At 33.3% G+C, this 24924-nt stretch overlaps 2 protein-coding genes across 2 annotated transcripts; both read right to left on the reverse strand.

Annotated features, from left to right (window-relative positions):
• Positions 1–2033: 2033 nt before the first annotated feature.
• Positions 2034–5988, reverse strand: LOC105336098 (toll-like receptor 4). Its single transcript, XM_011440283.4, has one exon. The coding sequence runs from the start codon at positions 5895–5897 to the stop codon at positions 3249–3251; it is 2649 nt and encodes an 882-aa protein (XP_011438585.3). The 5' UTR covers positions 5898–5988; the 3' UTR covers positions 2034–3248.
• Positions 5989–16938: 10950 nt separating this feature from the next.
• LOC105336097 (toll-like receptor 4) lies at positions 16939–20111 on the reverse strand. The gene has a single exon (XM_011440282.4). The coding sequence runs from the start codon at positions 19931–19933 to the stop codon at positions 17309–17311; it is 2625 nt and encodes an 874-aa protein (XP_011438584.3). The 5' UTR covers positions 19934–20111; the 3' UTR covers positions 16939–17308.
• Positions 20112–24924: the final 4813 nt, after the last annotated feature.

Here is a 24924-nt window from a genome sequence, read left to right on the forward strand (position 1 = left end):
GCGAATGTTTAAGCGGCAAGTGTATTAGTGTCCAAAATTTCTTGATTTGTGGTTTATATTATTGTTCTTAATGAAAGTTAGTGTTTAGAAATACATATAATAGAGGAGACAAATCTATTTTTTTCTTTAAATGATTCAATTGAAAATGTACATATATTAATTATTATCTTAAGGCATTTCTATTTATTATCATTAACCTTTATTCGTTGATTAGGCACAGACAATTGCTTACTGTAGCATGGAACAAAAAACGATTTATCTGCCTTAAATGATTTGTAGCTCAATAATGTGTACGCGTCACAAGAAAAATAGAAAACCCAGGTCATTTGCTTTCAGATATTCAGATGAAAGGTGGAATAACAGATCGTCATAAAATGGCTGACCTATGATCGAAACTACATTTGGTTTATTTAAAAGGATTTTATCGACGTTTAAATATAACTTTTTGTATTAAGCGAAGTCCGATCCAGGGTATCTGCCCGCACTGCATGATGAACTCGTCCTACACTTTTCGTTAATTAGTCAATCAGCGTTCTTGGTTACTCTGTTCTGGAAAGTTCTATCCCATTCTCTCACCAGAGGTCGTGCTTCGCAAGCAAATGAATATCAACACTAAAATCGCCCACTAAAGAAACGAATTGACGTATTTAATTTATTCAACATTTGTCAAATCTTAACTTTTATATTTTCTCTAAATGGCTCACTGTAAATATATTCACTCTATGCATAATCATTTAATATTATTTCATTGCAAGTATTTATTTTGATCGAGACTATCCCTGACTTGGATCCGCCAAAGCGTGTCTACCACCTTACTCTCATCTTTGCTATTTCGGGCTTGTTATCGAAAATGAAAGTAGGTTTTTGATTAATTTCACAATAATAACTTATTGATCAGTTGAAATTCAATTACACTGTATACCTTACGGACATCAACTCACATGTGTTGGAATATTAAAGGTGTAAGCAAGAACTCTGGTGCAGGCATTTTGTAGTTTATTTGCAAAATGCCTTCATACTTAAAAAAAAATGATGGTATACATGTAAAACATTTTTGAATCAAGTTTACCAAATTTAAGCCCAGATAAACCATTTGAACAAACCCATTGTTATGAGACGCCATTCAAAAAATATTATATCTTGAATTTCATACACCTGTAGGCACTTTTCATTTACTATATCTTGACCTTAAATATACATGTATTGAGACTATACAAGTTGTTGACTGTATACGTGTAATAGCGAGCGCAACGAGGCGGCGCGAAGCGCCGCTTGCGTAGTCAGTTTCATAGACAACGTGTACGAACTGAGGAAATTCGATTTGAAATCTGCACATTGTTCAAAGAAAATTTTGTGGACCCGCGTGAAAAAGTTCTACATATACCAATAATCCTTTGCGGTGCATAGCAACATGATGGGACAGCTAGCGTTCTTACCTCTAAATCGCAGACATCATTTTCATTTAACAATAAAAAATCCTTTAAAAACATTAAAGTAAACAACACATTTGCTTACGTAAAAAAACTACCTTTCTGAACTTTTGCTGACCTATGACGTCATTTCTTCACCGAATTTGTCCGTAAATTAACGAAAACCGTCGAGCGCAAAAGAAAGTTAATTATGACGTCACAGTGATCTCAGGCTATTTCCAGCGAATTTGAGGTGGATCAAGCATCTGTACTGGATGTAACTTGTAGGAAGTACTCAGTATCAGTGTTAACGGTGACTCTTTGGCTGATGAGTTTTGTTCTTATAATTTTTTGCTCAGTAAATATTCATGCAAGTTCCATGCTATATTTTCTGTCATATTGATCCAATCATAAATGCATACGTTAGGTAGGTGACAGAAAATTATTAAAAAAGAAAAGTCCAATCATTATTAGATCTACGTGCAGCCACATCATTTTGTAATGTATAATTAAAAGAAAAAATGAAACTGTTAAAATATCTTCATGTATTTGTTATACATGTAGTTGCATATGTGGTCAAACCTTACAACACGGAACAAAATGAGAAATAACACAGATACAAAGTTATTGTTTACTGATTTTAATGATCATTATTAAAAAGTAAATGAATGATAAAACATAATCTTATTTACATAAAAAAACACCAAACAGCCTTGTGTTTATCAAATATTTTAATGCTTAGTGGTAGTTTGTTTAAGTGTATAAGCCTAGGAAGGGACAATTGGAGTAAAAGTTTGATAACTTCGGGTTCCTGCGGTGGTAAAAGTTTTCGAGACAAAGCCAAAGTTTTTTGGGTAGGGCAAGTCCACGGGTTGCATTTAACAATGATGACAGATGTGTGGTTCCTTCTGCGCTCGCCGCAACGGTCACACCGTAAAACATATTTCGCAAAATCTTTGAGGACATAGATGAGAAATGTATTTTTACAATATTTATGTAAGAAACAGTCGTTCATGTAAATATAAATGTTAAATGAAGAAAAAAATATATATTTAGGCAAGTAGCATCGTTTTTGAAAGTGGCGGGGGACTCATCGAAGAAATATTGACAAGCCAAAAAAAATCATAATCCGACGTCAAGAAGAAGGATAAAATGGACACATTCTTTCTGTCTTCGATAGCTTCCATCTTTGACATGTTGAATTCGTATTCATGCCAATATAATTTCCGATAAATTTTTTTACAAGACAGACAACTCTCTTGGTGTTTTTTTTAAACAATCAGAAATCCCGCTGGTTCATATATAGCGGTCTTTGATATAAAATTTAAAACCAGCGTCAATTTCAAGACGTGGGATCGAGTCGGTAAGAGCTAATAAATAATAGTTCTTTTCGCAAATATGAAATCATCAAATCATATTCATAAGAGGGAGATTCTGGTTTTGAGTTAGTTGAATTATGTGACCGTTTTAATTCAATTTCAAATAGACAATGTTTATACAAACATTCAATCAAGACTACATTTATAAAAAGTGTGACAACAACCTGTTTCACATTATCTTTAAGAACATGATTCATATGTGTATAATCATAAAAGAAACAATCGTTCATGCATCTTTTTCCTGATAATCAAAAAAGCGTAACAAAATTTTTGTTTTGTTCAGGTCATAAATTGATACTTTCATATTTTTTTTACCTCTGTCAATTTATTCTACACTTCTCGTTTCCATGAATGTTATGAATGTTGGATGTCATTTCAGTTTAGAGTAATGGCATACAAAAATCATTAAAAAAAACAAAACAAACACACAGCCAACTTAACAAACGTAGAGCTTATCACTTCAACATCGATCGAGTTCTTTTATGTGGGCTATCAATGTCTCCCAAAAATCATCAAACGCACACTCTTCCTCTGGATACTCGGAAAAACATTCTTGTCTAACGAGATCTAAGGTTTGAATGGAAATAGATCCATTGTAAACATCAGGAAATAGGATTAAGTGGACAAAGTTCAAGTTTTCTCTGTCCTCGATAGCTTCCATCCTTGACATGTTTAATTCGTAGTCTTGCCATGTTGATTTCAGATAACTTCTTGTCACAAGACATACAACTCTTTTGCTCTTTTGAATAGCCTCCATAATCGCTCCTCCCAAGGGAATCCCTAATGGCTCATCGCGGTCTTTGACATATAACTGAAAACGAGCCTCGTTTTCAAGTCGAGGAATCACGTCGGTAAGAACGAATGATAATTCTTTTGGGGAATACGAAATCATTATATCATACTCATAGGAGGGAGATTCTGCCTGAGGAATTGTTGAATGACATGCATATTTTTTGAAACGTTGTTTAAATTTGTACACCACGTATCGAATCTTCCACTTATTTTTAACGAGAACAATACCGATGATAATACTTAATATGAAAGCTACCGCAACGGAGCTGACAATATATGTAACGAGATAAGATTCACAGTTTTTCTTTAGTAAGACTAAAGAGTTTTTAGCATCCGAAAAATTGAATTTATGAGAACTTGTAGACGAACACTCGTAGCGGTCAAAATGTACAAAATGGTTCCGATATCTAGTAATCCATTCCAGAAAGTGTACACTGTCACAAGAGCAAAGAAATTGATTTCCTGATAAATCGATGGAAAGATTTGTTTTTTGAAATAATTTTGTAAATGAGATTTGGGTATCTTTTTTTAATTCGGTCAGCCTATTTTGTTTAAGGTTAATGAATTGTATATTTTTCATATGATCCACTTCCACGCGCCATGTTGACAGTTTATTGTTCTGTAAGTTTAATGTTTGTAGTTTTTGCACGTTTTTGAACACACGCGATGAAAGTTCAACAATATTATTATAAGACAGATCAAGCACCTCTAAGGACACCGTGTTTTCGAAGATCTCTCCATCAGCATCCTTTGACAAGCTCCTTCCAATATCATTAATTGACATATTCAACATCACTACGCCTCGAGCGTATTTTAAGAACGATTTTGAAATGTGGGAGCAATAATTGTTTGATAGGTCGGCTATTCTTATGTTTTCAACGCCATGAATAGGTCCATTCCAGGAATAGAAGAAATTGTCTTGTAAATACATTTCTCTTAAACCAGTAGCATTTATACCAAATTCAGGTATAGTTCTATAAAGCCGACTCATATTTGCATATAAAACCTCATAAGATTTCGGAAGATCAAAGGTCAAAACAAATTTCCAATGCCACCGATTTCTGAGTATAAATTCGCTTATCAAAGATTTGTATTTGTTTTCTCCTATTTTCGATGTATCACGTCTTACAAAATTTCGTTCGTTTGGTCGTAAAACATCTGTTTTTTCTACGCAACGTTCAAATATTGATTCGGGATAAGGAGGTGGCCTGAGTTGTACACTGATATTCAGGACTCGTGTATTTTGTAAAAAGAAATAATCCAAGATATACCTTCCTTGAGTAAGTTTATTTTCTCCAAATGAAATGATATCTATTGTGTTTGGCAACAGTCGAAGTGCCCCCGGCTCAAGTTGCTCTAGTCTGTTCTTTTCAAAGTAGATTTCGGAAATGTTTGTGTGCTTTAAGTTCTCAAAATGGCGTTTAAGTATCTTTGTGCCGATTCCAGACAAACAGTTTATTCCATTACCACGTAAAACTCTTATCGATGTTTTGTTAAGGTTATGAGTTATATTCGGAAGTGATGCAAATCCGAGTTGTTTGTTATGAGAAACATCAAGGTGCTCGAGATATCTGAGCTTTCCAAATGCACCTTCTTCAATATCCAAAATATCACAAGCAGACACGTCCACGTAGGTGAGTTTAGGCAAATTCAAAAACATATCATGAGATATCCTTTGAAAACTGCAATAACCTGTTATTCCAGATAAATCTAACTTTTGCAATCTTGTTAAACCTCGGAATCCTTTTCCAAATGTTACATTAGCCGGTCCGTCAATTTTAAGTGTTTCTAATGATCTTAATTCGGAGAACACGTCGTCCAGTATCAACGTGGGCTTAAATTTATCTTGTATATTTCCTTTCAAACTTAATTCAGTGAGAGAGTGTAGATCGATAAACAGACCTTTGTACATCAACGTTATATTTATCCGATTTCTCTCTAAATTCAAAGTTTGGAGATTAAACAATCCATTGAAGGGATGCATATTAAGTTGTTGTATTTTATTGCTGGACAAATTAATGTACGATAGATTTCTTGGAAATCCCCTGCTTAGGTTAGCGATAGAATTATTACTCAGGTCTATCCATGTCACATTCGTATTAAATGCAGGAAGGGTATGGAGTCGTCGTCCGGAACAATCGGCTTTCAGCAGATTGTTAGGAACTTTCTGGCATTTACATTCAACAGATCCAAAATGGCAAGTGTCCCAGCTTTTCTTATGGAGAGTAGCAAATGCACTTTTTATCATTAATAATAATAAAACGACATTGCAAAGGGTCCTACCCAAGGACGAAACCATTTTTATCTGAACAGCCATTGAAAATGAACTAGAATTTAATTTCCAATTTGCAGCAGTAAAACCATATAACTTCTTTCGTCGTAAGATTGAACAAAAGTACAAAACTGGTAGCATTGTCGGAATGTTTGGAAAACCCCTGTAAAAATCCTTTTCAATGCTTAATACTGCAATCTTCTCATGCGAAAAAAGCATTTAAATCACAAAAAAAACACACCGTAAACACCTGTTTACCTTGAACTATTTGGCAACCCTTTTGGTATGAGATACATATGAATTTTCCAAAATTCGGGTGCAGTGTCATATTATTTCAATGCCGTTCCTTAAAAAAATGCATTTTGAGTCTTTTTTTTTTAAATCAAAATCTGTTTGTATTAAACAAATTTCCTATTTAGATTAACTCTTTGCCTTCAACTCATCAATAATTCATGATCATTTAATGTCGGTTAAAAAATAATTGTATCTATATATTTAGTTTTTCATGTGCTACAATGTAATATTTTTAAGTAATAGTTCCAAAATTTTCTGTAAATGTGATTATTTTTAAATATAAATGATATCTCATTCAGCTCCTAATAGGGGAAAACAGTTTAGACTTGAAAATAAATGATGCATCGTTTTCTCTTGTTCCAATCATTACATCACGAACTTACTATTTAAACAACGAGCACTTTACTGTATATTTTTCACTTGCTCTTAATCTAAAGTATCTTAATAGCTAAAAAAAATTTTGGAGTTAGACTGTTTTTCATATATTTTATCATTTGGAATCCGACAAGGTTTGACAAAACAACCAAATACTATTGAAATAATGAAATTGAAATTTATTGACTGCTTTTGCTAGACAAAGTTTCTGGAGGGTATATGTATATAGGTCTTTTAATCATCTAACATCAACAAAATACATTAAATTTAATTTCAATTGAATATGGCAAATTAGAGATAAATTGCAGTTATATCCGTTTAGAGTAATTAGTCATCTGACTGCAATGCAGATAGCAGTTTACTGTTACAACCTCCAAATGCTTCATTGTTTCATGTTTGTAATTGTAAGCTGCGTTTTAAAACTCAGTCATGAAGGTATTATTATATTTTTGCTAAATCCAATGTAGGCCAGGATTTCCATGGGATTTTCCCTGTTTTAAACTTCCGCATTCCTGATCTGATTAATATTAAAGGCTCCCTCTTTCTATTTCGAGTTTAAACAAAAATTCAGAAAACAATTACTTGTATTTCTGACAAAGATACATACATTATATTTAAAGTAAAAGGGTGATAATCCTATCAAAAAAAAAACCAGCTCTCACAATTCTTTAATATGAGAACGGGTTCCATACAATTGTTTATTCATTTATTATAAATAAAATTACATTGACATGTAAATTAAACCATTGAAATAGATTTTTTCATGTAGATTAAAACACATTTCAATAATTTGATGTGTTGAAATATATCATTTTGATTTCTTTTTATTGCGGTAGTGTTTCACCCAGCAACCTAAATATTCATAATACGATGACGAGCCTGAATATTTCTAAAATTGAATCATGAATTCGATAAATAATGCTTCATAACAGAAGTTCGATTTCATAAAGTGTATCGTGACTTAATTGAGAAAAACATGGTCAAAGAGCGTTTTTAATTTTTGCATTTAAATGCAATACAAAGAAAACCAGCTTCCAAAATTTAACAACAAATTTACATTTTATAATAATTTCAGTGGAAGTCATGTATGTTTTATTATTTTCTATTTCATTCTCTTATGATCATTAAATATAAGAAAAATACTACATATAATAAATGAATTATGGAGTCATGAAAAGATCGAGCACTCTAGTATCTAAAAACCTCTAAAAATCAAACAAGCATTGTTACGACTTTAAAAAAATTATGAAATCATGTTTCATTTTTTAATTTAAAATTATTACCACTTTTAGCAAAATCAGTACGTTAATCTTCAATAAAGAAGGCCAACTGCAATCTCATTAACACCCATAGTTGTTTAGACATCACCTATTATTAAAGCTTCCTATAGATTCTGATTTCTGATATAAAATACAAATTGAAAAAGCCATACATCAATCTCAAAGATCCTGAATGTGAATATACATGTACACAATTAGGGCTATTCCAGTTGCGAGGAGCAAAGCTTATTATTACTTGTAGCAGTAATAGTAATAAACCTTTTAATGCACCCCCCCCCCCCCGAGGCTAAGTATTTTGTAAATAACAGCGGCCAGAATTTTTTTTTTATAAATTTATTACATGTAGTTTTGAGACCTTTATAATTTTTCTGTGTTTACATATTATAAATTGTATGATCAGCGAATTTCTGTTTTTCGGCTATTATATTTTTCTTTTTTTTTGATTGGCAATAGCGGGAAAATGTTGAATTGGCGACAGCATGTTTACAGTTTATATGCATTATAATGCTCAGAAATTAACCTTGGAAAATGTTAATGCTAGTGAAAAATTAGTTTTTTAGGGGTTGATCACTTCTAATCACTATTTTCAAGCGAGTGGACCTGGCACAAGCAGAATTGAGGTGGACGGCATGCAAAGGCAAATACATGTACACAGAATATGCTACTGCATCGGCATCCATCTCTTGTTTATTACTTACAGACGACAATCCCAGCATAACAAATAACTTCTTAAAGCTGGAATTTTCTAATGTGCAAAATCTTACTGGGTTAATTTTTGCTGATCTTCATTCATAACTAAGTGTGTCAAAATAGGAGTAAACAAGTACACGAACAGGTCTTAAAAGGTAGCGGAAAATCCTAATTGTCAGCGAGCTGCGTCTATATATGTTCACGCTGGTTTTCCACTTACGACCTTTGATACACATTTTCAATGATGCAATTTAATCTGGCAGCGCTTAATGTGCAAAAGAGCTATTACATCCTGTTTACAAACAAAATTAACAAATGACGTATCTCAGGCACGTGTAACAAATATCGTTATCGACGACGTACAAATCAAAGATAGGACATACAACTCAAACGTACAAAATACAAGGGCTTTAATTAACTATTCAAACTGACGAGATGATAATATTTATAAACAACTTCATCTCAAAACACAATGATTACTTAAATACTATTATCTAACAGTAATCTGTATCAAATTTTTTTTTTAAACTTTGAAGGAATTGCTTAATCATTCCACTGCCTAAGTTAAAAGTTAAATTAAAAGGCACAAACACAAAAGATTTGTAAGTTGTCAATTACTAAAATGACAAAGGTAATAGATAGATATTTGTACATATGAATTCTAGTATACATATATCGATAATGCAAAAAAAGGGGGAGATCACAGAAATTATATTTTATTCTATTCCGATACAGTAGTATAATGATCTCCCCTGATAATAATTAAAGCATTATAAAATGATCAACAAGAGAACAAATTGTAATACAAATCATACAATACCACATTTTTTTAAACCTTAAGCAGATAATGCTTTTTATACTCATATTTATACCTGAGAGCCAGTAGGCACTGATAAAATCTGGAACATATATAGAATTTAAGCCTTGTCATTTAAACCAGATAATAGAAGAAGACAAATACATATAAACACCACTCATCCTCAACAGATCCATAGAAGCAATGATATTTTATCACTAATATTTGTAAGTTCTCAAAACACAGCGGTGGCTTCCGACCTGCGTACAGTCCAAATATTAACACTGACTCCAGTTTTCTTCTGACTTGTGTGATAATGTTACAAGTGCTTAGGAATGACCTCAAATCAATTTATTTCTGACCATTTAGATTAATCAAAACAATGATAGTAAAATACAAGTAAACACAAATTATTGCTAAACCCTTTGACTTCACCTACACAAGAATGAATTGAAAGCTAATAGGAAATTATAAAGTTTTAGATGAACTTATTTTTTATGGTAGACTTGAGGTTTGTGTATTTACTAATATGGAACCTGTATTGGGTAGTCTAGTATCTTTACAGGGAGCAATATAATGGCAACCCTGCATGACCATAAAAGTAGTACATAGTTCATCTTCGCTAGCCGGGGGTTTTCGGTCCACTTTGCTCCCCCTAAACCCTTGGCGGATTTCATTGCGAAAACTCGGTGACGAGCTCCGTTTTATGATTGGCTGCAGCTGCGAGTAGCTGATCCAATCGCAGTGCTTGTAAATATAAACTTTAAAAGAAAACACATGTGTGATCTTTGGTAAATCATTCGGTGCTTTTAACAAATTGAAACACAAGTTCTCGAGTAGTGCCTCACCAACGATGGTCTAACCAGATCGCTTAAAAAACCTATATATTTTACTGGGATTGAACATAGTTCTACAAACTTGTCAAGGCTCGCGTGATAGTATGGGAAGTAAACATGGCGAATGTAGAAGCTGCCCATCCCGTTAGTATATACGTTCCTGCTTATGGTTATTGCTTTTAAAGGTTTAATGAGATTTAATTTATTTAATTTCTTTGGTTCATAATATTTACGACAACGATACCTGGTTTTATGACATGAAAGCTTTGATATAAATCGCGACTTTTTCACTCCTGGTACAGGTCCTTACAAAACACTATGAAGAAAACATTCCATGCTTTCCCTAGTTTATAACTTAATTCGTATTTAATAGCATCGTTAATTATGTTCCGATATTCGGTAGTCAACATGTTTTCAAGTTGTATTAATGCCGTAGTGTGTATATAACCCGTTGTTTAATTCGATTAAAATGTAAATATGCAAGGGGCGCAACTCAAGTTGCTCGCTAGATTGCGACACCACATCACCGAGTTTTCGCAATGAAATCCGCCAAGGGTTTATGGGGAGCAAAGTGGACCGAAAACTCTTGGCTAGCGAAGATGTACATAGTTCTGCTGTACGAAACGGTTTATGTTTATAACTGATTGCTGACTCGTGTGATGCAATACTGCTAGAAGAATATCCATTGATGAAACAAGGAGTAAACAAAGTTTGTAACAAAGAAGGAGATATTGGTAATAATTTGAGAGATACGTTTACTGCTCTGTTAATTGCTGTGTATTATAGAGTATTTAACGAGGCCTAGTACAGTTCGAGTGCGCATGACCTTGCGCATCTTTAGATTTTTATGCCGCCGTATGTGCTAAGTTATAACTTTATTTTCGATTGTGTTTTTATACAAAATGAACATTAAAACATATGTACCGTTTATTAGTTTAAACTTGTTATTTTATGTATTTGATATTGTGGCGCTTACGCAACATCCGGTATTTTAAACTATGCATAAGCCAAAGAAAAATTGTGATTTGCTCATTTAATCAAGGCGGCGATTGATTTTTTTTAAATTTATTGATAGAGAATTTACTTTAAAATATGTTTATTTAACAAATAAAAAGCGTAATTTAGTTGAAAGTTAATTTTTATAAAGCAATATATACCACAATAGGCAAATATTTGTGAAACAAAATCAATTGTTTTGTTATCACTGGATCACACCACGAGGTAATTTTCTCAATTTCACCATTTAGTGACTGTTTACAATAGTTTTCATATATTTGAAAGAATGAAAAAAATCCTCAGGGCAGATATACAAAAAAATAATGGCAAAACGTGAAAATTTAGCGTTATTTCAACTTATTTCCATAGGGTCCCATATAAAAAAGTGTGAACTTAACTTTCGAGACAAAACCTTAGGAAATTAGGATGGTAAATAAATCATTTTTTATCTAAAAGTTATTGCAGTACTGGACACCTCGTCGAAAGACAACTAATGGAATGCAACAAATCGCCGAAAATCATCTTATCGAAAGTAAAACACACCGACGCGACATGTCAAAGAAAGACAACTCATGCGAATGACGACAACTCAACGATATAATATTTTTTTAAAAACAATTAAACACTTTATTCCGTGTCAAAGGATAGTTTACCAATGGAATGGTAAAAATAAAAAAAAAGTTATTGGGAACGTGAACTGAGTGATTGTAAGGATTTGATGCATAACATTTTAATGACATATAATTTAGAATTAAGACCTTTTTTTATCCTACAAAACATGTACGTGATGCGTTTGCCCAACTTCAAAGTATTGAATGCAATTGTAAGTTTCTGTAATCTGTTTTGTTTTAAAGTACTTAAACTTAAATTCGGTTATTGTTATGTCTACTTTTTAATTAAAATAATATATACAATATTGATTCATTATGACCAGTTGATGACAGCAATATGGAAAAAACGTATTTCTATCATGGGAAATATAGTTCATATAGACTGTTTTATGCATCTTCTTCTTTTAATCTTTTTCAAAGACATTTATTGTGAAAACAGAGGAAATTCTTCTTAACTTTAAGAAGGCGTAAACAATTAAAAAAGAGTACGAAAACTTTAACTTCAGATTGTTATTCATAAGTTTACACTATTATATTTTGGTACCTCAATGTAATTTTTAATGTACTTAAAAATCTTCAATCTTTCTATAAAGTCTATTTAAGAAGTAAACAGCAAGTTTAAAAGTTCACCGGGATATGAACTTTGTTGGTCACGTGATCAAATCCTGTGATGCCCGAAGGTTTGATCACAGATTGCCGTCAGCTGTCAGCTTAAAATATCAGTCCTTCCATCTTCAAACATCTGATTCCATTTGTAAACCATTGTCCTAGACATACGTGGGTCATTTCTAGCAGTACCTAAGAACCTTTTGGTCTCTGCTTGGATACAAAATTTAATATAGGCCCGATGCTCCAAAATGTTCATTGACGTTATCATTTTTTACTTAATTTTCAAACTTTTATTGAAATTTTCAAAAACTGACCTTCATAAGTTATATTAACGTCAAATGAAATATAATACATTTTTGTATGACATTTTCTTAATAAGAAAATGCGTGAAAAATACTTTTAAAGATCAAAACCTCCATGAGGCATGATATCTTATCATAATAATATCCTAATAAGTCAGCTATTAATTTTTTATGGTGCATTTAAAAAAAAAATCTTTACGTATATTTTATTAGAACAGTTTAAATCTGAAGAGTTTTGTTGATATCATACGAATAGTCCGCTCACAATCCAACTTATCCGCGAACTTTTCTAACAATCCTCATTTGTGTTAAAATCTATTTTAGCATTAGTTTTAGTGCAATAAATTAAATAAAGTAATGTGTGTGAAAGTTAACGCCAACGCATCTGTTTCTCCGCAGGTGCGCGGAGATAAATCTTTAACCCGCCTCCGGTTGCAAACAAAAGATGCGTTCATGATTCAACAGTTTGTTGCCATTGGTATATTAGGTCACCAACGGTTGCAATCTGTAGCAATGATTATCAACGTGTACTATTGGTGTACTTTTGATTATAAACGAAGTCACCAAGTTTTGTGCGTGACGTCATCAGAAGAGTTCCACATGGCGGGTCTCGAGAAATCACAGGGCATCGGCGAAGATCTTTTTTCCAATTGTAATTGATATAGACGGCAGAAATTAAAATTAGCAGTGTATGTTAAATTGTTTAAGCTACTTAATTAGGAATCAATACGGAAACTTAATATGAAATTGCTTTGGTCTCTTTTTGTTGTAGATATTTATCATATAAGGCAGATTATATTAGATTGTTTTTTTAAAACAAATCAGATGCAAGGTGTTTTGGGAATAAATTTCATATTACCATGAATTGTAATTATTCATAAACAGATTATTACCATGAATTTTTTTATGAACAGATTATGAGGATTTCGCTAAAGCCATTTGAAATTATTTTTATTATAAAAAAGAAAATTCATTCCTTATAGAATACCTCCCTAATGTTGAAAGTTTCACCAACGAGTACCTAAACAAAACGTCTATAGGTCCCAGTACCAGCAATTAGCACGATCCTAACAGAGCAATCAGCAAGGATGATTCATGCTCATCCACCTAAGACTAGGATGAAGAATTACGATGGTACTAAATGCTTCGGGAATGACTGGGCTGAAGATAACACTGACACAAAAAAAGGGAGACTAGAATAGAGTATCTTTGTCCCTAAAAACGTTTTTCAATCTACATATGTACATGTACAAGGTGAAAGCAGACATATTGCTGACAACCCAAAACAAAAAAAAGTATGGGGTGATATGGCAACAGCGCTCCGTCAAGATACCTCCAGAAATGTTTCATACATCACAAAGGAGCTAGCAAGAGAGAGATTTTATACCTTTAAAAAAAAGATACAGAAAATATGTTGTAAAATCGAATAAATCGGGAAACGAGGCCAGGACCTTTCCTTCTTGAAAAAAAAATGGAACAAAATTCTTGCTAAAGACCCAACATTTGCTTCTGTAGCAGCTAAAGGCTCTCTTACAAAGTCCAGAGTATATTTTAAACATCACTGACACTTGAAGATTACCAATTTGTTTTATTTTATTTTTTTCAATTAAGTTTCGCTAATTAATAATCAACAATATTCCTAAAACAATTCCGGAAATCATTTGGATTTTTTTAGATCTTACAATCTTTTGCGTGCGCATTACATTCACGCTAAATCACGGGATGCTCTTTAGTTCATGTTTTTATAAGATCTCATTTGCATGGATAAACTAAAAAACGATAATACAAATACGTGTACATTTTCATTAGAAATTTGCTATATATTCCGTTCATATATATTTATGTTTTCTTATGAGAAATTATAAAAACAAATATTATCAACTTGGTACATTCTTTTGTCTTCTTGATGGCAAAGAAATATCTGATTTTGTTCAATGTAACATCAATTGTCTCCAAAATCGTTTCGGAGCGATGCTGCAATTTTCTGCGACATTTCCTGTAAATAGGAGTCATTCTAACTGTGGTGAGGACACTGATGGCCGGCCCCTTCCGACATACAGATAGATTTTTCTAACTAAGGAGAGTGTAATAAAATTAATAGCATTATTGTAAGCTTTGTTATGTAAATGTCAAAAATACGTTGAGACGATGTTTCTATTTCGTTAATGTCCGATACGCAATGTCAACCCGTGCACGCACGGGTCAAAGTCTAGTTTTTATTGAAAATCGCCCAAATATGGCGCATAAATATCTTGGGACAGACTATAGTAGAAGTGGTATCTTGAATACTATTGTTAAATATCATTACAAGGAGGTACATAATTATCCTTTGAATTTAGACCTCAGCAAAAATGGTCTCGTCACCAAATGGAATAAAGGAAGACCGTTCATTGGCATGTGTCATCACACGGATACAAATAAGATACATTTCCATTGGTTTACCTTTTGGATGGTGAGTTCCGATATGTTTGACGTTAAATTTCTTTCTTCTTTTTAAAAAGCTTAGAATGTAAGCCAACGGAATAGTAACTTTAGGTCAAAAGTGCATTCATATACAATCTGGGTCTTATGTTTTTAAAAGTAAAAAATTCTTTTAAAAAAAAACTTTGATTTAAATTAAAAGAGAAAAAAGGTTTCAGTTATCTCCAGGATAGGACACGGGTCACCTAAAAAGAAACCATTAAGTCACCTGGACAGTCGCTTGAAAATTTATGAACAAAAATCTAGCATTTGAATTAATCAATTTTATTGCAAAATGCACATTGTTCATTCAATATCTAAGTTTTATATGCCTTACATAAATTACAGCTTTAGAAAAATTTAATCGCTCTCGTGACGATAAGATTAAATGGCGAACTTTTGATGTACTTTACTTTACTTTAACTTTACTTTAAGATACAAATAACAGTAATATGATATAACTCTGAAGAAGAAAAACCCCTGAAGAACCGATCGGATAATAAATCAAAAGTATTTACTTTTCTTCAAGAGCGAAGCTTAGGGAAGGAGGGGGTGCAAATGGCCTGAATTCAAAATGTGAAAATGAACATATGCATGTTCAATTTTTAACATTTTCTACGAAAAAATAATAAATCGGTAAAATGAAACTCAATCTATATAGAGGAATGCAAATATAAATCAAACCTGGGGATGTACAAACATTGATTTTATTTCTTACTGGGTTTCCATTAATAATAATTTTTATAAAATCTGAACCAAAACCGTGTGGGAGAAAGTTCACTAAGTGGTAGAACTACGATAGAGTAGGAAAGGTTACTACTAAAGCCAGGAAAGGCTACTGATAAAGAATGGGAAAAGGTACTAGCGGAGAAAACTGCTCTACAATTTTCTCTTTCATGTCTTCCATTGTAATGCAATCAGTATGAGTGCCTTCTTTTAGATTTTCCAGTACCCAAGACGATAAAAAAGTTTCATGTCTTCGCGGCTTGATTAGAATTCATACTTCTAATGAATTGTATTTTTTTCGAGTTTGAGTGCAATTGCTCTGTTTACGAGCGGAGTTATCTTCCTTGCGATAAACCTTCACTTCCGTTGGTTCTAGATGGATGGTTCAAAACTTGCAACTTGTCGGTGAAAATTGTCCTAATTCACCCAATAAAGTATTTACACGGGCATGGCATGCAAAAATTCAGTGAAGGGAATTATCGTGCTACGACATAATTAAAGTCACCGTTTTTACTGGTAGATGTAGTTTGATAGTACATTTCAACAAATATTCATCGGCAGTGCCTCTCGGCTGGCAGACGAAGTTAGCAACCTTCTTGTATCATATTTGTAAAGGGTCTGATTTTTTAAAAAAAATGTTTGTTTCAGGTAATTTTATGCAATGAATGTATATATTAGATTAGAAATATGTTCTAAAAGGATGATTTAATAAAAACAATGAATAAAGTCCCGGGGTTTATATTATACTTCGGGGGGGGGGGTCCTGTCCTCAAGCACCTGTGGTTTATTTAACTGATTATTGTACATCTTGTTTATAATTTGATGTATTTTTCCTGCAGAGTGTACCAAACATTTTTTTTTCTGTCACCACTGGAACCTGCACTTGTACATTTATTCGATTACATGTACATCCATCGTGGGCACATTTACACTAACTTTGTAAAATGCATGGATACCACCAATAAATTTCTTTTTAGTTCATTTAACTCATTAAATTTGAAGGACACTTTACATTCTTATGATAAGAAAACAATTATCTTTCTAATGATGAAAAAATCCTTCAAGGCTGAGAGTCAGAGAAGCATATTTTTTAAACTAATTTCAAACAGACAACGCTTAGAGAAACATTTATTGTAACGACATTATAAAAAGGTGTTTATATGTTGATCAATGTTTTTTAAAAAGGGGGAATCAACCTGTTTCGCATTTCTCTTAAAGACGTGATTCATAAAAGAGATAATCGTTCATACATGTTTAACTGTTTCATGACAGTATAAAAAAAATATTTCAAAATTCCCGTACATATCATAACAGGATACCTTCTTTTTTTTTTAACTTGGTCCACTAATTCTACACTCTTCGTTTTCATAAGCTGTGTACAATTTTAGTTCAATATAATTACAAACAAGTACTATTAATATAAATACAACGAAACACACACTCACACACACAATAAAGAAACAAAAGTAGAGCTAATCAATTTAATGTCGGTTGAGTTCTTTTATATGGGATATCAATGTCTCCCAAAAATCATCAAACGCACACTCTTCCTCTGGATACTCGGAAAAACATTCTTGTCTAACGAGATCTAAGGTTTGAATGGAAATAGATCCATTACAAACATCAGGAAATAGGATTAAGTGGACAAAATTCAAATTTTCTCTGTCCTCGATAGCTTCCATCCTTGACATATTTAATTCGTAGTCTTGCCATGTGGATTTTAGAAAACTTTTTGTCACAAGACATACAACTCTTTTGCTTTTTTGAATAGCTTCCATAATGGCTTCTCCACAAGAAATTCCCGCTGGTTCATCGCGGTCCTTGACATACAACTGAAAACCAGCCTCGTTTTCAAGTCGAGGAATCACGTCGGTAAGGACGAATGATAGTTCTTTTGGACAATATGAAATCATAATATCATATTCATACGAAGGAGAGTCTGCCAGAGGGATTATTGAATGCCCTGTATATGTTTTGAAACGTTGTTTGAATCTATAAATCACGTATCGAATTTTCCACTTATTTTTCAAGAGAAAAATGCCGAAAATGATACTAAACATAATAGCTACTGCTACTGAAGTGACTATATATATAACTAGATAAGATTTGCAGTTCTTCTTCAGTAACTTTAAAGAGTTATCAGCATCCGAAAAATTAAATTTATGTGAGCTTGTGGATGAACATTCGTAACGGTTAAAATGTACAAAACGGTTCCGATAACCAGTAATCCATTCCAGAAAGTGTACACTGTCACAAGAGCAAAGAAACTGATTTCCCGATAAATCGATGGAAAGGTTTGTTATTTGAAACAATTTTGTCAATGACATTTGTGCTTCTTTCCCAAATGTTGTCAGTCTATTTTGTTTTAGGTTAATGAATTGTATACTTTTCATATGATCCACTTTCACGCGCCACGTCGATAGTTGATTGTTCTGTAAGTTTAGTGTTTGTAGTCTTTCCAGGTTTTTAAACATAGGCGCAGAAAGATCAACAATATTATTATAAGATAAATTAAGAACCTCCATTGACACTGTGTTCTTAAAGATCTCTCCCTCCACATCACTTGACAGACTCTTACCAATATCATTTTTGGACATGCGTAACGTCGTCAGGCCTCGTGCGTATTTTAAGAACGATTTTGAAATGTGCGAGCAAAAATTGTTTGAGAGGTCCATAATCTTTATGTTTTCCATGCCGTGAATTGGTCCATCCCATGAATACAGAAAATTGTCTTGTGCGTATATTTCTCTTGCGCCAGTGGCATTTATTCCAAATTCAGGTACAGTTCTGTAAAGCCGACTCATATTTGCATATAAAACCTCCAATGTTTTTGGAATATAAAAGGTCACATGATGCTTATTCCAGTTTATGCCAATGAAATCGTTCGTCATAGATTCATATTTGTTTCCTTCTTTTTCCTGAATATCGTCATTGTCAAAATATTGTTTATTTGCATGTAAAACATCGGTTTTTTCCGCGCAACGCTCAAATATTGATTCGGGGAAAGGTGGTGGACGGAGCTGTACACTTATGTTATAAACACGTATATTTTGTAAAAAGAAATAATCTAAGATATACCTTCCTTGAGTTAGTTTATTTTCTCCAAACGAAATGCTTGTTATTGTGTATGGCAACAGTCGAAACGCTCCAGGCTCCAATTGCTCTAGTCTGTTCTTTTCAAAGTAGATTTCGGAAATGGTTGTGTGTTTTAAGTTCTCAAAATGACGTTTCAGAATCTTTGTGCCGATTCCTGACAAACAATTTATTCCATTACCACGCAAAACCCTTATCGATGTTTTGTTTAGGTTATGAGTTATATTTGGAAGTGATGCAAATCCGAGTTGTTTGTTATAAGAAACATCAAGGTGTTCGAGATATTGGAGCTTTCCAAATGCGCCTTCTTCGATATCCAAAATATCACAGGCAGACACATCGACGTAGGTGAGTTTAGGCATATTCAAAAACATATTATGTGATATCCTTTGAAAACTGCAATTTCCTGTTATTCCAGATAAATCAAGTTTTTGCAACATAGTAATGCTCTGGAATCCTTTTCCAAATGTTACATTAGCAGGTCCGTCAATTTTAAGGGTTTCTAATGATTTTAATTCGGAGAACACATCGTCTTTAATCACTGTTGGCTTGAATTTGTCTTGTATATTACCTTTTAAACTCAACTCAGTGAGAGAAGTAAGATCGGCAAATAGACCACTGTACACCATTGTTATATTAATCATATTTCGTTCCAAATTCAAAGTTTTGAGATTGGATAATCCATGGAAAGGATGCACAACAAGTTCCTGTATATTATTATCGGACAAATTAATGTAGGATACATTTCTTGGAAATCCACTGCTTATGTTGGAAATCTCATTATTGCTCAGGTCTATCCATATCACACTGGTGTTAAATACCGGAAGGGTATGGATTCGTCGTCCAGAACAATCCGCTTTCAGCAGATTGTTAGGAACTTTTTGGCATTTACATTCAGCTGATCCAAAAAAACAGTTGTCCCCGCTTTTCCTATGGAGAGTTTCAAATGCTTCTATTATCATAAACAGGTGTAAAACAACTACCTGAAGGGTCCCGCAGAGGAACACAACCATTCTTAAATGAACAGCATTAGAGCCAAATTTAACGATGATAAGGTAGTATCATATAGAATCTGTATTCGTCCAATTGTACAAAACAAGTAACGTTGTCGGGATTTATGAAAATTCCAAGTAAAGATCTCTGTCAACTGACTTAATACACAACCCGGATATCTTTCATATGGAAAGAAGCATTTACGTCATGGGAGGGGGGGGCACAATTAGTCACTTTGTTACTTCGATTACCTTTAACTCTTTTTCCTTACATAATAACTGAGATTTAAATCGTCGAGAATGCCAATGCCTTAACCGTGTAATTTGAGTCTTCTTAGTTGTGATCAATAAAGATATATCATGTTACCTATTTTAAATAGCCCCTTTTTATGTAGAACAAACATAATTCCTTGTCATCTATATTCTTTCAAGGTAGGTAGAAGCAATAAAGTGGCATCCCTATGCATCTATAATAAGTTATCCGTAATGTTAGTTCTCATTGCAAAGGAAGATGTAAAGTCGCAAATCTTTATTTAACGTGAGTAAAATTTGCATTGCATTGCTGTTGATTTAATCATCAATTCAATAAATGATCGCTCGTGAACGCAACACAAATAGCAATCACGTCATCTGAATGCTATATAGTAGAACTAATGATATGCATATTTATTTAAAACGCATTAATGTCCGTATACAACAAGTCACGAGATCGCTTATTGATCAAGACTGACATGGTGTTTCCCCTATCTGAAACTTCCGCGTTTTTGCTCTAAGTGTTTATTTTAATGATTGCTTTTGGTGTACTTTATATCGTCTGAACCTGTCTGTCATGCAGGGTAGAATTTTTGTTATGCCACGAAGCACAATCGTTGCTAATTCTTTTGGATCTGAGAGAACGCGATATCGAAAGTGAAAAATATTATTAAATTGCATTTGACATTAAATCTGTCAAATCAAATATTGAAAACAAGTCGATTATTAAAGAGGGTAGTGTCCTTAACAAAAATTTAGTTGTCATGTACAAATTTGGATTCTCAATAATCTAAAATTTTGTAAAGGACAGTAGGGAAGGGGACTAAAAGTGCCAATACGCTGACCAAACATTTGTTACAACAGATCTTCGTAGCAAAAAGTTCACGATCCACTCCGCTCCTCTACAACCCTTGGTAGATTTATCCAATGTTTTCAGAAATAGCTAGGTACCGTCTTGCGATTTGGTTAAATTGGAGCAGCTTATATACGGTTTTTTCGTCTAAGAGGTATTAGAAGAAATGGTCGTGTGAAAAAAAAAAGAACAAAAATTAAAAATGATTTAAAAAAAAACAAAAATATATATATTTGTTATTACATATCGTATGTTATTCAAAGATTACGTAAAAAATTATAATAATACTTATATTAAAATTTTGTATGAAAACAACGAACTACACCGCCAGTCAGTAAATTCCCTGCGATCGCCCCGTTTTCGCAACCAATCAGTGAAAGGAAATTATTCGTTGTGAACATATTTTGTTAAGTAGAATACTTTTATCTATGAAATTTGTAAAAAAAATAAATCAGAATTTGTATGGAGTTTATGACGATTTTTACTGTGCATTTTATCTGTAATCTTTTAGAATACCAGCTTGACTGAGAAATCTCCGAATTGGTACATGTAACAATTTTCCTGTCGAGTTACAAGCCAGGTACAGCGCAGTGTAAATGTAAACAAGCTAGGCTTGTACGAGGGTTGTTCGGAAATTATTGAGACAACACAAATATCTCTCTTTTTGATATGCGAATTTTTATGCAAATTGGCATAAACATTTAGGAATCCTAATCAAATAATTAAGCAAAGTTATATTACAAAATAATCAATAATTATAATTAATAGTTTGTTTAAGACAGTACATAAACAAGTCGGTGGTCGAAGTACCCGGCGCTGGCACAAACTCGGAGTTTCAAAAACGTAAACATCTTCTCTTTAAGTATTGTTAGACTTACAATTTTTGATAAAAGAAATCAAATTATGTATGTTCATTTTGCTATTTATTGTAATTAACTTTTGTGTACTTTTTGCTAGTGTTCGAGTTGAAATACGAAGAGAGTACTAAAATATTTACCAAGCAATTAAAATCTGACCGAGACGGTTTATTGAGTTTTGACGTCAAGGCGGCGCAGCAATTATACATAAAACTGGTGTGAATCTCGGAAGAAGACTTTTTTGGCCAAGAAATTGAGTAAATGAAAACTCTACGATGGAAAGAGGTCAAAAGGTTTAGTTAATCGGGGTTTATTTACCGATTTTTTAACCAGAATTAAAACAAAGGGACTAAATATCAAGTACATTTTTAACAATACAAACTGATTTTAACAGTTCTAAGATATGTACAAAATGAATGTAAAGAAGTTTCTCTTTAAGTTAATTTTTGGGAAGGAATAATTCGATTATTTCCACATAAATTAAGAATAGAAAGTTTATGTAACTGTTGCCATTTTAGAATAAAAAGAAAATATGAAAATTGAAGAATAGTTCATGTTTTCCGTTCGTTTGTAAGGTGTTTATAACATAGAACCAAGGAAAAAACGTTTATATGACGTCGGGATGAGTTTGTGGTTAGAAATTTCCGACGCCACTGTAGAATGATGTTCGGTATAAATTTAGAGAGGAAAAAGACGGCGTAGTAATTGTTTTTCATTATATCTGCCCTAGAGGGAAGATCTCTGCCTGGCCGGGGGGGGGGGGGATGTACAAAACATACTTAGGTAAGGATATGAAACTCAGATGACCGTGAAGACTTTTTGGCCATATGTTACAAAAATTACAAGTTTTGGTCATCATGTTATTGTCGAAAGTCTACAAAAAATAAGCGGCAAAGTGTGTTTATATAATTACTACATTACAGCGGAGAAGCGAGATAAATCAGAAGCCAGTGTGCAGTGCTAGAAACAAACATTCGGGATTTTCCCAAACATTTGTGAATGCGTTTTCCATAGAATTTTTACTAATGATTCTGAACATGCAAGAAGCCACAAAAACCTTCGTAAACGTTAGCGTATGTGGGCTCTAGCAATAGAAAACAAGGAAACACCCTTGTTTACAGAACACCAGGATCAATAAGGCAAACCAAACTTTTACAATGTTGAAACCTATATGGAGATCTACAGCATTTAACATCCACACCAAGATCAAGATCTTCAACAGCAACGTACACAGTGTCCTCCTATTAGGTACAGAGTTCTGAAAACCCTCTCTACTAAATCACTCAGATTTATCCTATATATCTTATGGCCAAAAACCATCTCAAATTAAGAACTGTTGAAAAGAACTTGGATGACTAAAATAGCACAGATCATCCAAACAAGACGCTGGCGATGGCTTGGTCGAGTCCTACGCATGTCCCCAAACTCACTGCCTAGGGTCGCCCTAAGATTGACACCCCAGGGAAAAAGGAATGGAGGCCGGCCAAAGGAGACTTGGGGAAGAACTGCCCTAACGGACCTGAAAAGCAGAGACCTGATCATGGAGACAGCACCTCAAGTTGGTGCAGACCGAGCCAGGTGGTTTTCATTTGTCCATTAATACTAGATTAAGCATTTTTTTTCAATTCAAAATAAAATACCGGTAATCAGTTTGAATTAAGATAAGATTTGCGTTTGCATTTCTATTTTATTTTTTAGGAAACGTATGTTAAAGTAGCAATAGAAGTAACAATCTTTAAAGAATATTCTTAAAGAGGTATAGCGCCTTTTCCCATTATTTCGCCTACACCTGTGTTTGGACGGAAAGTACCTGTTACTAAAAATAGCTTCAGGTACCTTGCTGTCGCAATATGATTTTCGAAACCTGGATACACTGTACTGATTCTATAATGGTGTTTGTAATAACTGATTTGTGATAAATTCGGGAAACTCTGTGTATAACAGTGGTTGATATTCTGAACCGTGATAAGTTCAAGCAAAATGCAATGGATCTAAATAGAGTACATGTTTTGTGTTAATGAAGAGATCTGTTTATATTGGGTATGCTCATACTCAGACTGAATTAAAGAAGATAATCAAAAAAAAACCACAGAAGAATAGATACATGTAGCTTAACCTCTCTATTCTGTTCATGTTTCAATTTAAGTGAAAAAAAATTACTACTTAGTGGATTCGATCCAGCGACCACAAAATCAAATAGACATCCGCGTTACCACTAGGCCACGCATCTAACATTTTCATCACAAGCATTTTCAATATATATGGCTATATACATAATTATATTAGAAAAGACACTAATTGAAATATTTGTCTAATTTTCAGTACGAAGACTACGTTAAACCAAAACGAATTCAATGTTAATGTGTACTACAATACCTGTAGAACATAATTTTAATTGGATGTCTTTGGTTTAGAGTGGTTCAAATAGTCTATATCCAAATTTTATCGTATACTGACTACTTTCCTATATATCCCTAACAAAACCTGAATATTTTAATGATGTCGTGTAAGATAATTAAGATTCTTAGAGCATGGTGATTGTGAAATTTGTGTTTCTTTTAATATATTTAAACTAAATATTGTATAATATTGAAAATGTCTGATGTTTGCAAAAGGCTATATTTGAGGCCAAAAAGTGCGCTATACCTCTTTTTGTGCGATCGGGCAGAAAAGCTATTAGTCATGTGGAAGCATCCTCGGGAGGGTAGATTCGAATCATGATCCCCGAGGATTGGGTGGGGCCACAATGGGGAGGGGGTTGAAATTTTTACATAGGAATATGTATAGGGGAAAATCTTTAAAAATCATCTTCTTCAACACAATTTGCCTTGAAAGCTGTAACTTTAGTCAGTTCAGATAGTGTACATTAAAATTTGTCAAAATCATAATCTTCAGGAGTAGGGTTGGGCCACATGGTGTGGGTAGGGGAGTTTGGTTCCAATTTTACAGAGGAAAACGTTTAAATTATTCACAGACATTCATATTACTTTGCAACACTTACAATACTTATGTGGGTTACTAGCACTTTGTTCTAAAGCATTACCAGCAGC

This window comes from Magallana gigas, chromosome 9 (genome assembly GCF_963853765.1).
Source record: "Magallana gigas chromosome 9, xbMagGiga1.1, whole genome shotgun sequence".
Taxonomy (NCBI): Eukaryota; Metazoa; Mollusca; class Bivalvia; order Ostreida; family Ostreidae; genus Magallana; species Magallana gigas.

Excerpts from the sequence above, each read along its gene's own strand:
- LOC105336098 (XM_011440283.4), bottom strand. The coding sequence starts at position 5,897 with ATGGCTGTTCAGATAAAAATGGTTTCGTCCTTGGGTAGGACCCTTTGC.
- LOC105336097 (XM_011440282.4), bottom strand. The coding sequence starts at position 19,933 with ATGGTTGTGTTCCTCTGCGGGACCCTTCAGGTAGTTGTTTTACACCTG.